Below are 14190 nucleotides of genomic sequence, written 5' to 3' on the forward strand. Positions count from 1 at the left end.
TACAACAACATATTCTGGGGGCTGTGAAATTATAGTGAAATAAAGCAAAATCGCTGACGGTGGCTGGCAACTTTTTTTTTTTTAAATGCTGGCAGGGAAAGAGTTAAAGTCCAGACTAAATTTACATAACATCCATTAAAAACATTACTAGATGCTAATATTTGTTAGAATTTATATGAATGTAAAAGGGAAGCTATTTCAGGTCTTATATAATGTCAAGTAAATACATAAATTACATAAATACTACTAAAATCCACAGATAATGAGTAAACTAAAATATTTTAACAAATTTGTAAAAGCAGTCGCATTATTGTCAAATTACAAATAAAATATGTAAAATGACAGATTAAAATGGTAAAAACACATAACGGTTAACCATTAAAAGAAAAATGTGTTAGTCAAATAAATGGCAAAATAACACTGTCTACTAGTCTAAATATGTGCCAAAGGGAAGTTTTAAGTTTGAAATGCGAGTTGCCACTAATAAGCTATTACTAAATATAACATAGAAACTTTAATTTTCTGTAAAGCTGCATTGCAATGATTTGCAACATGAAAAACGCTATACAAATAAACTTGAATTAAATTGAAATGCTAATTAAAGGACCATGGTTTTTCTCCAAGTTCTTTTCAAATGACAAATCATGGGACATTTTTAACCACATCAACTCTGGGGACCCACCGGTGGGTCCAATATTGCATATGCCTATGCAAAATAACAGCTGAAGTGGTTAAAACAGGGATCTAGAGATTTCTACCAATGTTTTGCAAAGGCAAAAAAAAAAATCAATTTTCAGTCATAAGTGCTGGAATAAACAAGCACCAAGAGGGTAATGCTTTGTGTGCTGGAAGATTGTGGATATGTGTATGTGTGTGTGTGTGTGTGTGTGTGTGTGTTATAAAATTAGCTTTAAGGCATTCATAAGAACGGAGTTACATGATTAAAAGTGTGCTGATTTGGTTATTACAAACGCATGTTCAGTCTCTATGAGCTAAAAACAAAATGCATTGTTAAAATGTTATAAATAATCCAATAATGTGAACGTTTATCTGGGGGGAATTAAAAAAACATCCCACCTCTTTAAAAGCATATTTCTTCTGTTACTGTAGTAAGTTACGTCAGTGTCTAAAGTTGCTGTACAATAGTTTGCATACTGGAAGTGTTCCCGTTTCATCCAAATCAGCCTCTAATCCTACAGATAGATAAAAACATTCAAACTCCCACCTGATATTTTCTACTTTCACCACCCAATCCCGCTATGATTAGAACTCCAAAATGTTTCGCGACACTAAGTGCTTCAATTATTAATAGCAAAGTCTTGCTTTCTGAAATAATCCTTTTGTCTCCAGAATTAAAAAAGAGTGTAAGATTGTTACTAAAGTAACTTCAGAGAGGGTGGGGATATGCAATGCAGGGGAAACGTCATTGGTCAGCAGGGGTTGCTATAGTGATCATGCAGCCAATCGCTGAGCAGCCAGTTCCTCCACGTCTTCGCGGTTCTCGTTGATCTCGGTGAGCGTGAGCACGAAGCGTGTCCACTCGTCCTGCCGCGGCACTGAGATTTGCTGTAGAGAAAAGAAGAAATGTGTTTTAATGACAGACAGCGGCTGCAGAAGTTCTTTTAAATGTATTTAATTGCATCCTCACCTCTCCGACGTCATAAATGTGGACCTGGCCCTCAGAGTCGCCGACAGCCACCTCTCGTCCCGAATGAGTCCAGCGCACACGGTTCAGCGCAGGGCTTCCCTCCACCGTCACGCTCGCTGTGGGAACCTGAAGCAGCAGATTATCAGTCATTCTGGATTCATGGATTTGTTCAGACTATGATTCTAGGAGATTTCAGTACCTCAGTTTCGTTGTTGAGGTTCCACAGGTCCAGATGTCCGACCCCGTCCACGCAGGCAAACAGAGCGGGGTGTGTGGGAGACCACATGACGTCATACACGTAGTCTGAATTATCCTCGAAGGAGTACAGAGGCTTATTGTTCTGTCAGGAGAGACACAGACAGACCAGCATTAATACTGTTGACTAAACATATTCAATATTGCTTTCATTCATGGAAATGAAGCAGATATTACATACAGTAAAAAAAAAAAAAAATAGTTAAAGTTAAGGTTTTAAGTTTAAGGCATATAAGGTTCCAAAATTGCTCAAATTAAAACTGAAATAAAAATAAAGATTATTGTTCTGTCAGGAGAGATAGTACCAAATGAAAATTAGAAACAAATAAAACAAGTAAACTTACTAAAACTTACTATAAAAAATAAAAAGATTTCAAATTTTTAAACTTATCGTTTACAATAAAACTTATAAATATAAAATAAAATATAAATATTCAATAACTTAACAATAATGTAAAATATTGCTAAAAAATATATTTTTAACTACATCGGAGACCAGTGTTGTTTAATAAAACTAACTTTTATATATATATATATATATATATATATATATTTTTTTTTTTTTTTCATATATATTTAAATCTGAACATAAATCTACATTTAAATCTGAAATAAAATTGGTCTAAGAACTCAAATTACTTAAACTGAAATAAAAATAAACCTAATCAGAATAAAAAAAATTTAAAAAGACAAAAGCACATACTGTAACAAAATAAACTAACAACTAAATAGAAAATATAAAAATAAAAGTTATTAATAATAAAAGTTAAATTTTACTAGTATTAATATTAATACTTTAATACTACATAAATAATGTTTGTAGTGTGTTTGGCACCTTGTTACTCCAGAGTTTGACGGTCCAGTCGAAGGAGGAAGTGACAAACAGGTGAGAGAAGTCGACCGGTCCTGCCGCTGTGTGGCAGTCGAGGCCTGTGATTGGTCCATGATGACCCTCAAACATCTCACTGATGCCCGCTTTACTACAACACACACACACACACACACACAATGCACCAGTATAACTCACTTGTGTGGGTGTGAAGCGGACACAAACAGCTGAACACTCACCTGCCGTGTCTGCAGGCGCTGTAGACCGACCCGTCCTCGCTGCCCACCACAAAGTTATTGACGTCACCCAGAGGAAATGACATGGAGGTGACGGCCACTGACTTGGACTGTTTGAACACCAGCTCCAGACTGTCCTACACACACACACACACACACACACACACACACACGCGCACACACAAACACACACTCAGATGCGCGACTTTGAATGGATGAATGAGAAACGATGGCTACGTTTCAAATTTTGTGTGACTTTTTTTGTGTGTGACATTTTTATATTAATGTATTTGGCAGATGCTTTTATCCGAATGGATTTCATGCATTGCCTAGGAAAAGTTTGGGTATTTAAGATTTTTTAAATGTTTTTGAAAGGTCTATTTTGCTCTCCAAGGATGCATTAATTTGATAAAAAAAATTCAGTAAAAACAGTAATATTATGAAATATTATTACAATTTAAAATAACTGTTTTCTATTTGAATATATTTTAAAATGTAATTTATTCCTGTGATGTAAAGCTGATTTTCAGCATCATTACTCCAGTCTTCAGTGTCACATGATCTTCAGACATCATTCTGATATGCTGGTTTGCTGCTCAAGAAAGCTGTGCTAGGGGTGTGGAAGGGAAATGTTCTTCACGTGGTTGTGTTTGTACCTGTGGCGTGGACAGCATGTCCAGACTCCAGGAGCACATCTTGCCGTCGGTGGAGATGCTGATGAGATTGTGAGCGTTCTGCGTCCCCACCACATTCACACAGTACACCGGGTGCTGCAGACACACACACACACACACACACACACAGATGATTGACAGCAGTGTGGATGATGCAGATGATGCTGATGAGTCTGTGTGTGTCTGTGTGTACCGTGTGAGCCGAGGCGGAGAGAGGCGTCCTCTGCACAGGGGTGCGTTTGTTACTGCGGTTGTCCCACAGGACGATCTGCCCCGAGTACGTGCCTCCAACCAGCAGATTAGGATGAAACTGTGCAAACGCTGCTGACAGCACTGCAGACTGAACAAACACACACACACACACATACCATAAGACCCTCTTCATAATGATAGATTATTACATCAAATAAAAAGATTGTATTTTAGACTAAATGACTACACAACATTTAGTTTGGTATGTACTTCATGCATTTATTTTAATTAATTTTAATTTGTCACTTATTGTATTTAATTGATTTATTAATTGAAAGATTTTATTAACTTTAATTAATGTGTTTGTTAGTTTGTTTGTTTATTCATGCATCGTTTTTGAACTGATTTTAATTAGTCATCCAACCATTTTCCAAACGGCTTGTGATCTTAATTAATTGATTGACTGATTTATTTTACTACCTTTAATTAATAAGTTTATTTGTTTGTTTATTCATACATTTATTTTAATTAATTCTAATGAGTCATTTATCCATGCTTCAACCCACTTGTGTCCTTATGTCTTTCTTTTAATACCTTAAATTAATAAGTTTGTTTGTTTATGCATTTATTTTACTTAGCCACTTTTTAGCCACATTTTATTTATTATTTTTATCATTTTAAGGTATTTATTATTATTATTGTTTCAACTTATTTCTATTAAGATAACATAACATAAATAAGTTGTGAACTTGAGGAAGTGATCAGAATAATACCAAGACAAAAATATCATTTCCATTATTTAAGCTCATCACCTGGCAGTGGAAGACATATTCCGGTGTGGTTTTCTTATATTTCATGTTCCAGACGAGAGCCACACCGTCGGGCTCATGTGGAGCGTCTTCATTACTGCTGTATGACGCCGCCAGCAGCTCCGGGTACTGATGGGAAGGACAGAACACAGGACAACAGAGGCAAACCTCAATGAAATAGTCTTACAAGCAGAGTTAGATACTTCCAGCGTGATCATGTACCTGCGGTGACCAGTCGAGACAGGTGACCACTCTGTGTTTGGACCAGCGCTCGTCCGCAAACTGTCTGTTCAGGGAGAGTTTGGCTCCAGCCTGAGACTCTCTGAAACAAACACAAACGACACATCGCACACCAGAGACAAACCACATCTGCTGACAGGTAACCACCCTCACCCCTCTTTATCCTGAAGAGCCCGTCCGCTGTAGTCGAAAAACACGTCCACCTGCTCGAAGAGAGCGCGCTCCACGATCCGAGAGCTGTGGTCAAAGAAAGTCACGAACTCCTCAGACTGAAGAATCTGCTGTTTCTCTTCCTCCGTCAGCTCATGAGGGAGCGCTACACACAGAAACAGCTCCCTTCAGCAGTGGAAAAGCTCAGCTGTATTTCATGTTTAACTATGTCTGCGAGCACTACCTTCCTCTTCCTCTTTCTGAGAGTCTTTCTCATCTTGATTCTCCAGAGCAGGCTGCATCACTGCCAAATCTTCCTCCTCCTCTTCCTCATCTACACACAGCAGAGGAGGAGTTTAGTTTCATATGCACACTGATGCATTAAAGAAATGAAATGTGTGTGATTTACTATCTTTGTGATGAGTCTGTGTGGGCGTCTGAGTCTCTTTTGAGTACGACACCAGCTCTCTCGGCGGGAAGTCCACCTGCGTGACCTTTGACATGCCTAGTTTCAACGGGCCACGTCTGCAGAAAATACAGATGCATATTTTTAGACTGAAAAAGACTGTGGGATACTGTAATAAATAAATAATTAAATCTAAAATAAACAAATAAATATATAAAAATAAATAAATAAATGAGAAATGACAAATAATTAATTAAATTAAATTAAAATAGTAATTAAATGATAAACGATGAAAAAATAAAATAAAACAATAAAAAAGGGAAAATAATTAAAACAACAGATAAATTACTTAGTTAAAATAAATGATAAACGATAAATAAAGTACAAAAATGAAAAATAGTTTAAACAATAACTAAATAATTTAAAATAATTAATAAAACATACATAAATTACAAATAAATAAATAAAAAGTACATTAACATTAAATCATTATTTAATATAAATTAATTTGTTTAAATAAAAATATAATAAGTAATTACTTTTAAAATAAATAAATAAACAAACAGGATGCAGGAAAACCAGAAATTCATAAAATCTCATCTGCTGAGGAGTGATATAATGTCCAGAAAGTCATTATGTGAATAACAGGTTTATGAGAGGCTTGAACCCGTGCAAGGATGTCAAAACGAAAGGTTTAGGGAGTTTTATGAAGTAAATCCTAAACTAAGTACAGTTTAATTCTATCCCCCAGTTTCACAGACAAGGCTTAAGGCTATTTAAAGACTAAAATGTAATTACTGATCTTAAAATATATCAGTGCCTTTGTTTTGTCTCAAAATGCATATCAGTAATGTGTTTTTTTTTTTTTTTTTTAAATGACTTATAACTGAACTATGGCCTAATCCCATCTTAACCTAAACCCTGTCTGTGAAAGCAGGCCTATAGGTTACATAAAGAACATTTCAAGTTGGTCAGAAAAGGTCAATATAGCAACAGTAGGATCAATGTCGGAATTTTTCCGAACGGGAAATAAGATTGTACAGTACATAAACAAATCATGGGTCAATCTACCTGTTTGAAATCAATTCTGAAGAACTTCTCTTTAATATAGTTAGAGAGCATTTAGCTAGCAATGCTAGAGGGAAATATAATTCACATCGTATTCACTCTGTTTGCTTCATCATGACTCTCCAAGAAAACAAAGACAGCAAGAGGGAAGGATAAATGAAGGAGAGAGTGCAGGAGGAGCGCAGCAGGAGTGATGGTTAATGAGAGAGAGACAGCAGTACCCGAGCTGAGAGTCTGAATGGAGCAGTAGAGTAGAGGGGTCAGAGTCCCAATGAAGAGTCCTGTTAGAGACACACGCATGCAGACAGTTACACAAGAGAGAAGTTACCACTAACACACACACACGCTTCAGGTGAGCTTCACATACTACACAATATGAAACAGAGAAACTCACATTTGCAGTTTAATAGTTTATCTGTATGTCTGCGTTTAATATTTTTATAATGTGTGATGGATCAAATGTGTGCAGGGGATACAGCATTGAGATGAATTGTGAACATTCTCATGTTTTAACATTATAATAGACCTTAAAAGATTTCTTTAGTAATTCAAAATGTGGAAAATGTATATGAATACTTTCTGAATGTACTGTATGTGTCTTTGATATTTTGATTTATTTTTTAAACTCACTAAAACTGAAAACGTCCGTTTAATTGTGGTCTCACATTTTTTTCTTTTTAGTCATATTAAAATTGTGAGAACCGTGCCAACCTGTAGAGACACAAAACTCAAAACATTTCATAAAAATGACAGAAAATGTGACAAATTATAAGAATGGTAATAAAAGATGAAAAGACGTTAAAGCACAATGATGAACACATTTTTACAGCGAAACATGAAGGAATGTGAAATACAGAGTGTGGAGCAAAATGTAGTTGCTTATGCTTGCTTGCCAACATGTTCAAATAATGATCTATGTTTTATATTGTGAAGCCATTTTTATAATTTATGTCATGAATAACAAAGAAAAAATTGGATGCAGAATCTTTCATTTGTAAATGATTTAATTCACTTAATTATCCAAAAACAGCCATTATAATCTGGTATTTTAAAGTATAAACCATATTTTAATTAAATGTCAAGCAAAATGAGCTACATCACTGTTCAAACGTTTTGGAGTCATTAAGATTTTCTAATGTTTTTGAAAGAACTCTCTTCTAATCACCAAACCTGCATTTATTGGATCAAAAATACAGTAGAAATTGTAATATTGTGAAAAATGGCTACAATTTATAAGACCTGTTTTGTATGTGAATATATACTGTGATCAAATCTGTATTTTCAGCATCATTCCTCCAGTCTTCAGTGTCACATGATCTTCAGAAATCATTCTAATATACTGATCTGCTGCTCAAGAAACATTTCTGATTGTTATCATCAGTGTTGAACACAGGTGTGCAGTGTCACATTTCGGTGGTATGCTGCCTTTTCAGGATTCTTTGATGAATAGGAAGTTCAAAAGAACTGTGTTTATTTGAATGGAATGTCTTTAAAAAACACTTTTGATCAGTCATTTAGTTGGTAAAAATAAAAAAATCTTAATGACCCCAATTTTTTGAATGGTACTGTATATACAGTTAGGCTGATCTTAAGGTCTCTGGTGTCAGTGCACACATGTGCGTCTCACCTCGGCCCCGTGCCGCCGTCTCCTGAGTCCTGGCTGCCCGTTTCACTGGGTGTGCCCACTGATTTGGCCGAGGGGGACATGGGAGGGGGGACTAAATAGTGAAACAGACATGTATCCTCTGTTACCACACGCAGAGGTTGCACTACATGCACACACATGAGCAAGCAAAGCAAAGTGGGGTTTGAAAAAAAGGACAAAGAAAAAAAATTATATATAAAAAGCAGGTATGCAACATCAAACGAGAGCAGGGTGGTGTAATAATCACGATGAAGCAGCAAAACCAAAGGATTGAGCCAAAAAATACAAAAAAAGAGAAGAGAAGACAAAACGGACAGTGGTTAATATTCATGCAGGATCCACATGCATGAAAAAATAAAACATCAGTGCTCATTTCAAACCTAACCAAATTATTTCATGAAGAAAGAAGAAATAATGAAGGAATGGATAACACTACTAAACAAATTAGCTTTATTTGAAGGTGCTAACCAACCAGCTAAACCAGATCATATCACATATGTTTTTAAGAAATGATAACAGGTATCCAGTTATCTCCTTATGATCTCATTACAATAGATTAAGGTTTTTGTGATGCATGATTAAAGGGAAAGTTGACCCAAAAATAAAAATACCATCCTCATTCACTGAATGTTGGTAACCAAACACTTGACGGTAGCCACTGACTTCCATATTATGGGAATAAGTACAATGGAAGTCATCTGTTTATTAACCAACATTCTTAAAAATATCTTCTTTAGAGCTCAGCAAAAAAAAAAAAAAAGAAAGAAACTCATACAGGTATGAAACAAGTGGATGGTGAGTAAATGATGTCAGAATGTTCATTTTTAACATGTATACATGTAACAAGTGTGTTAACATGTTAATCTGTCTGATCAACAGAAAAATGCTGAAGTAGGACACTTTTCACATTTTCAGTCCCCTGAGAGCATTTAGATGAGTTTCCAAAAAAAGGATAAAATGTGAACACTTAACATTCACGCAGCAGCATTAACAAGTTCCCTGTAATGTAATGCCAAAGTAATATTTCTCATTGGAAAGGAGGTTTTGAGTTCAGAAAGTCAGTCAGTAAGAACAAAGCATGCTTGTTGCTAACTCTTATTAGTGACAAAGCCTGATCTCCCAAGCTGCTTTGCTGTGTTTCGTACCCATAGAGGTGTCCACTATCCCCATGCTCTGCAGCAGAGCCTCTGCCTCCCTCCTCTTCCTCTCCAGATCAGAGTCATCCTGCGGAGGAGATGCTCCCTCCCTCCGTCCATCCAGCTACAGCAGCAGGAGAGGGAGAGAGAGAGAGAGAGAGATAGAGAGAGAGAGAGACAGAGAGAGAGAGAAAGGGAGAGGGGGAGAGAGAGAGAGAGAGAGAGAGGTTGTTTCAGTATAACAAACACGACATCAAATCACTGCAGTTTAGGCCCCAGCTCACCTCTTTCTTCTTGCGCTCTTCCTCTTTCCTCTTCTTCTCCTCTCTGATCTGAGCCAGTCGTTGTTTCTTTCTCTCTAACTCTGCTTTCAGCTCACTTTTGTCAGACATTCTGCAGACAGATTTAAATCAAATCTGGGTCTCGTAGTAGTTATATATGCAAATAAATTAATAAAAATCCTTCGGATGCCTTTATTGTTCGTCTGTAAATCCTAAAGACTTGGGGTATTAATTGATACATAATGCAATTACAAAAATGAACAGGTAACACTTTAAAACAACACATTGTTTTTTTTAATTAGCTTTTATTTTTATATATTGTTATCAATTTAATTATAGTATTTATGTGTGTTTTTGTCATTTTTATTAGTTCTTTTTATAATGGTTCTTTGTGGTTACATATAATTATAACCCTGATCATCCTAATGTTGCATCTGTTTTTTTTATATTACATGAGCAGTCTCTAGTGGTCATTCAGAGAATATCACACACATCATTCTGGACCACACCACACCACACCCATGTCATTAGTCTCTTTCAATGTATGCTGCTTGGATTTATTGAGTCTGTTTTGAACAATGATAATGCCTGTTTGTTATTTAAAGAGGTTTAATAAAGGTTTAAAAACAAATTCAATAAAACAATTAATGTCAGAGGAATTACAGAAGTCGATTTATCAGATGACTTTTCAGCTTTCCTATCATAATTTTGATCAATTTTAATATAGGCTATTCTCTCACATGTAGAATACACTAGAATCTATTTAAAATGCACATCTGTGCTACTTCAAAAACAGGAACTGATCTAGAATTGCAAGAGGTTCTAGCTCAATTCTGAATGACACACATCCTTGTTTTCAGTACACTTGAAAAAAAAATATTAAGAAATCAAAATCAAATCTTCATGATTATAAACGTAGAACATACTATAAAACAATGTTTTGTTGATGTTTACTGAAAGACAACCCGTTGACCATGTAGCCTGAGAAGAGAGACTACACACACACACACACACACACACACACGGGACACTCCTGTAAAAGTCCCGGATGGTCAGTCAATATGGCTGCGCAGCCGGTGAAAGCTCGCAAACTAACAGAAAACCATCAGTTTGTAATCATAATTAGTCAATTAGTCATAATTAGTCATGAGGTCATTAATGACTTTAATGAGATTGTTTAAACTGCGCGCTCAGCACTGTTGGTCTGTTAAATACATAATCTGTCTAGTTGCATCAGCTGTTAATTTCCGTTTAATTTTCCTCCAAATTATTTAAATTGATGTTTTAAAAAACACCGCGCACGAGGAATACATTTTGCGCTTTTATTTTAAATTAATTTCAGGTTTACTGTCAACGTTATGATATAAATGACAGTTAAAGCGCGCACACGTCAGACGGCCTCTCGCGAACCAATGAAGAAACATCGCCATTAAAAACACACAATACTGCAGTCAAACACCGGAAACACTACTGATTAATAAAGAAAAATAGTATTCTTACTTGAAATAATATGTTAGCAGCTCGGGAGGATTATTTTTCTGTCAGCGGACTAACAACTTATTATCCTCTTTCTCTTGTTGTGACGGCAGCGCTGAGTCTGGGATGCGGCTACGGGTGCCGTCAAGTGCTTTTCTCAAACACAGCGGATGACGCATTTCATAAAGTGACCGCTAGATGGTAACCGCTTTCACTTGATTAGTGATGAACTCCACTGCCTTTTGAACGCAACACAAAACCTACATCGTTTTCTGATGCAGAGACTTAATAAAAAGTTACATTTAGATACAAAATAACCTAAATAATAACTTTTAGATACAAAATGAAAGGAAACCCAACAAAAATGTACACAATTATTAAACATGTTGAATAAGATTTTTGCATCATCAACTCAATTAAACAATTATTTTAAGAGTAAAGGCCAGGGATAGTAGGGAGAATTGGAAATTAAAAAGAATATAAAATAATAAGTAAATAATTACTAAAAATAAAGGATAAAAACAGTAATAAGTTTTAATTTAAGCTGGCGGTTATTAAGCCTCTTATTAAGAAACCAAAACTAGATCCTAGTGAACTGGCAAATTATAGGCCTATTTCAAATCTTTCATTTATGTCTAAAATTTTAGAAAAAGTTGTATCTGCTCAATTGAGCTCTTTCCTGCAAAAAAAAGAGACCTATATGAAGAATATAGGCCCCACCTTAGCACAGAAACTGCACTTGTTAAAATTACAAATGACCTGCTTCTTGCGTCAGATCAAGGCTGCATCTCATTGCTAGTTTTACTTGATCTTAGTGCTGCGTTCGACACCATAGATCATGACATACTCATAAAGAATACAAAACTATACAGGTATTCAAGGGCAGGCTCTAAGATGGTTTAGATCCTACCTGTCCGATCGCTACCATTTTGTTTATTTAAATGGGGAGTCATCTTATTTATCACCAGTAAAATATGGAGTGCCACAAGAATCCGTCCTAGGTCCCCTTCTATTTTCAATATTCATGTTGCCTCTTGGTAATATAATTAGAAAATACGAGATTAGTTTCCATGGTTATGCTGATGACACTCAACTATATATCTCAACGAGACCAGATGAAACTTCTAAATTATCTAAGCTAACAATGTGTGTTAAAAATGTAAAAGATTGGATGACCAATAATTTTCTCATATTAAATTCGGATAAGACAAAGATATTAATTACAGTCAAAATATGTTATATTAGACAGCAACTTGTCTTTTGAAAACAATATTTCCATAAAAAAACATATTATTTAATGTTCGGGGTTCAGACACACGTTCTCTATTTAAACCTAGATTAAAAACGCATCTCTTTCGCCAGGCATTCGAATAATGCATCTCTTAAATTGTGACTGCAGTTGCATCTGATCAAATGTGCATTCTTATTCTTAAGCTTGGGTTAAGCAAATTAATTTTACTTTGTTGGAATAGCAGCTATGCTAATGATGTCCCTATTTGTTTCTCTGTAGCTCCAGTCTGGATCCAGAACACCTGAGAAGAGATGATGCTGATCCTCAGAGGACCCCAGATGATGCTAACCCTGAATCAACAAACAGAACTAACAAATATTGCTACAAGTGTGACTGCATCATATAATAATTGTTGTTAATAATGTTCATCGTCTGGCTGACTACGTCTTGTATTAACTTTTCTAAAAAATCCTGTCATATGGACACACTTATAAGCTACTACTAAATATTGTAGAAACGTAATTTTCTGTAAAGTTGCTTTGTAACGATTTGTATTGTAAAAAGCGCTATACAAATAAACTTGAATTGAATAATATGAACAATGATTAATTTAATAATATTAATTTACTAAGTGCTTGTTTTCTTAAAAAAAACACTAGCTTTTCTAATTTTTTTATTCTATCAATTTGTTTTCTTTTTGTTGATTATACAATTAACAAAAGCAAAAAAAGGCCTTTAATACTTGCTCTATTCTTTTTCTATTCTAACTGTTTAGTATTTATTTATTATATAATAAAAAACCTTGCTGTGTGTACTGCGTTTAAGCTAACTGAGACTTGTCATAGCACTTTCATATCGTTGCTCTTTTGTTGATTTTGATTGCTTCCATTGTCCTCATTTGTAAATCGTTTTGGATAAAAGCGTCTGCTAAATGACTAAATGTAAATGTAATGTAATAAATGTTGCTCCGTCAGAGGAATGGATTCACATGTACCTGATGTATTAACATGACGTTTAAGCAGTGAGTAAACGATTTTGTACATCTGTGTTCAGTCACTCCAGACTGGCACTTTCCTGTTATAAAGGGAAAGATGAACATGTGTAGGCGGTAGATGTGAGCTCTATTTATGCCACTGGTTCATGATTCGTCAGGTATTATTGTTCTTGTTTAAGTCTGAATGTAGTGCATTTTCAGCTACCATGAAGTGCAAACATTTGTGCATAATCAGTATAGAAATATAAATGAATGCATTGATTCACATATTTACTCACCTGGATACTGCCATCAGTAATAGAAAGAGCAAAAGGAATAGTTCAGTAGTTTTTTTTCATGTGCATCTCTTTTCCATATGACAATATGGAATAAAAATTCATAGTTACTAAGAATATCCAACAACAAAAAACATATATATACATGCTGTATACATCTACATAGAAATGCACTGAAAAAAAGTCAACAATTTTATTTAACATTATTGATGCATTAACTTATACCAACATAATTCAGTTTTAAGGGTTAACAAAAAAAACTATCACAAACAAATGCACATTCTCCCTTCTGTACATTCAAAATATGCACTGTCTTAGTACTGTATGTATGAACCAATGGCATTTTTGTGTAAATAACACCAAAGTAAGTGAAAAATAAAACTGTTTTTTTCTTTTCCCACCCCACCCTGTTTGCCAATGCATTTGGTGATTTCATTCATGAAGTGTTGTGAATTTGATATATGAGGGGAAATATGACAACATGAATAGGTGTGTGTGTGTGTGTGTGTGTGTGTGTGTGTGTGTGTGTGTGTGCATGCTGGTGCTTGTGTGTGTGATTCAGGGACTTGTTTCATGGTGAAGTAATCTCTCTCTCTCTGTGTGTATGTGTGTGTGTGTGTGTGTGTGTGTGTGTGGAAGAGATGA

At 35.3% G+C, this 14190-nt stretch overlaps 1 protein-coding gene across 4 annotated transcripts; it reads right to left on the reverse strand.

Moving 5' to 3' along the window:
• Positions 1–735: 735 nt before the first annotated feature.
• Positions 736–11220, reverse strand: LOC132161581 (dynein, cytoplasmic 1, intermediate chain 2a-like). Of its 4 annotated transcripts, none has more exons than XM_059571730.1 (17): positions 11070–11220; positions 9573–9681; positions 9298–9412; positions 8135–8225; positions 6729–6788; positions 5443–5558; positions 5278–5367; positions 5037–5199; positions 4866–4965; positions 4647–4772; positions 3836–3982; positions 3625–3738; positions 2972–3105; positions 2739–2883; positions 1848–1988; positions 1649–1774; positions 736–1566 (listed from the first exon to the last, which is right to left on the reverse strand). In XM_059571730.1, exons 2-17 carry the CDS (start codon positions 9678–9680, stop codon positions 1453–1455), a joined length of 1890 nt encoding a protein of 629 aa, XP_059427713.1. In that variant the 5' UTR covers position 9681; positions 11070–11220; the 3' UTR covers positions 736–1452. The 4 variants fall into 4 exon arrangements, with proteins under 4 accessions (XP_059427713.1, XP_059427712.1, XP_059427715.1 ...); XM_059571729.1 differs by having other exon boundaries at positions 8135–8276; XM_059571732.1 differs by lacking the exon at positions 6729–6788.
• Between the last annotated feature and the right edge of the window lie 2970 nt (positions 11221–14190).

This window comes from Carassius carassius, chromosome 17 (genome assembly GCF_963082965.1).
Source record: "Carassius carassius chromosome 17, fCarCar2.1, whole genome shotgun sequence".
Lineage (NCBI taxonomy): Eukaryota > Metazoa > Chordata > Actinopteri > Cypriniformes > Cyprinidae > Carassius > Carassius carassius.